General features: G+C 59.3%; 1 protein-coding gene across 2 annotated transcripts in view; it reads left to right on the top strand.

Annotated features, from left to right (window-relative positions):
- The window catches only part of IRF9 (interferon regulatory factor 9), a 5494-nt gene extending 3373 nt beyond the window's left edge, over nucleotides 1-2121 (top strand). For both annotated transcript variants that reach the window (XM_010831332.1, XM_010831331.1), the window contains 3 exons: nucleotides 274-615; nucleotides 1449-1564; nucleotides 1692-2121. In XM_010831332.1, the coding sequence (XP_010829634.1) occupies nucleotides 274-615; nucleotides 1449-1564; nucleotides 1692-1862 (629 nt within the window). In that variant the 3' untranslated portion in view covers nucleotides 1863-2121. The remainder of the gene's footprint in view (nucleotides 1-273; nucleotides 616-1448; nucleotides 1565-1691) is intronic.

The raw sequence follows: 2121 nt of genomic DNA on the forward strand, positions 1-2121 counted from the left end.
CCCCGGCCCCGCCCCCGGCTGCTGAGGTTTGGGGGATGAGGATAGGAAAGGCAAGGGTCTTCTCTGTCCTCAGAAGGTACAGCTGCTGCCCCCGCCTCGCAGCCTGCCTGGTGCTTACCAGCCCTCATTTGGTCTCTGTGAGGCCCACCTTCCTCACCAGCAAAATGAGGATATTGGATTTGCAAGGTGTCCCTCTTCATTTCTCCAGAACTTCCTGCCAGTCAGTGGGCCCCCTGGAGGGCACTGGTGCAGCTGGCCTTTCTCTGTCTGCAGACTACTCTCTGCTGCTCACCTTCATCTACAACGGGCGTGTGGTGGGTGAGGCCCAGGTGCAGAGCCTGGACTGCCGCCTCGTGGCTGAGCCCTCAAGCTCCCAGTGCAGCATGGAGCAGGTGATCTTTCCCAAACCCGACCCACGCGAGCCCGCCCACCGTCTGCTGAACCAGCTCCAGAGAGGGGTCCTGCTGGCCAGCAACTCCCGGGGCCTCTTTGTGCAGCGCCTCTGCCCCATTCCCATCTCCTGGAACGCGCCCCAGATGCCACCTGGCCCGGGTCCGCACCTGCTGCCCACCAACGAGTGCGTGGAGCTCTTCAGAACCAGCTACTTCTGCAGAGGTGAGGCTGCTCCAGCCAAGCACCTGAGCCCCTTCCCCCACCTCCACTCCCCACCTGTAGGCCGGCCGTCACCCTGTGCTCCCTCCAGCCAATCCCCCAGCACAGTCCAGGCCTGGCCCCTGCACTTGTGTGGTGCACATCCCAGGGCTCAGCCCTGGCAGCCCTCCTTCCTGGGCCAAGGCCACAGAAGGTGAGGCCCAGGTGGAGCTCACCACCATAATATTGCACCTCAGGAGCGCCACCACATGGGAGTGTACAGTAATTACAAGAAGGTGTGCTTTGCACCACACCCCTCTCCCCCGCCAGACACACTCGCACAACAACCATCCACACTTGTGAGAGCTGTGCATGTCACATGTTCTCACCCACTGCTCGAGCTGCCCTGGGGTTCCCCCTCTCCCAACCATGCTGAGAATTCCACTTCCTGCCTCCATTCAGCTCTCAACGGGACCTTGGGACTGGGGCCAGGAATATAGGGGATGCAGAGCGTGAGTGTGGAAGGGAGTGAACAGGCAACCAAGGTGTGGCATGGCTGTGTCAGCAGCCTGGGCTGCTGCCAAGCGGACCCTGAGCTCCCCCAGCAGAGGGGTTTCAGGGTGTGTGACGATCGGCTACCCCTAAAGGGGCCCTTTCCCTGTTGTCCTCAGGTGAGTAGCAGTTTAGCTCCTAGCACGAGACAGCGGTCCCACCACCCCCGGCTCCTGCTCTAGCCTTGGCCTCCGAGTGGCCCCATCACCACCCCTCTTCCTCCCTTATGGGTTCCTCCTTCATCCCTCCCTGCCTGGGGCCTTCTGTCTTCTCTTTCTTCCAACTCCTGGCCTTTTCTCTCTCAGACTTGGCCAGGTACTTCCAGGGCCTGGGGCCCCCACCCAAGTTTCAAGTGACACTGAACTTCTGGGAGGAGAACCCTGACCCCAGCCACACCTCACAGAGTCTGATTGCGGTGCAGGTGAGTCAGCAGAGCCTGCCTGCGCGGGGGTGGTATGTTCCAGAGAAGGCATCCTGGGGAAGAAGGCCCGGGGTATAGCATCTGGCCCTGTGGTGCTCAGGGACCCCTCTCCCACCTCTCCGCACAGATGGAGCAGGCCTTTGCCCGACGTATGCTGAAGGAGACCCCAGAGGAGCAGGCGGCCACCCTGTCTCTGCTGCAGAGCCTGCAGGACCCGGTGCCTCCTCTCCTCTCTATCCCGCCCGTCTTCTTTGAGACAGCCTCAGCCTCCTTGCTGTCAACCTGCCTCCCACAGTGAGCGTTCTCATTGGTGGTCTGTGATGACTTTGTCCCTCAACTCCTCATGGACACTGATTGGTGGGAAACTCAAGAATGACTTTTTTTTTCCCAATTTTGAGATAAACCGTCTTTCATCTCTGAGGAACTGAACAGGGCAAGTCCAAATGGTGTGAACGCAGTGGGCCTTTCCCTCTGCCCCCAACCCTAAAACCTAGCACTTTATATTTTTGTCTTAGATCTTCACTAAGGATTTAAAATAAAATGTTACTGAAAAAGGA

The sequence above is a fragment of the Bison bison genome, unplaced genomic scaffold (assembly GCF_000754665.1).
Source record: "Bison bison bison isolate TAMUID 2011002044 unplaced genomic scaffold, Bison_UMD1.0 scf7180017864526, whole genome shotgun sequence".
Taxonomy (NCBI): domain Eukaryota; kingdom Metazoa; phylum Chordata; class Mammalia; order Artiodactyla; family Bovidae; genus Bison; species Bison bison.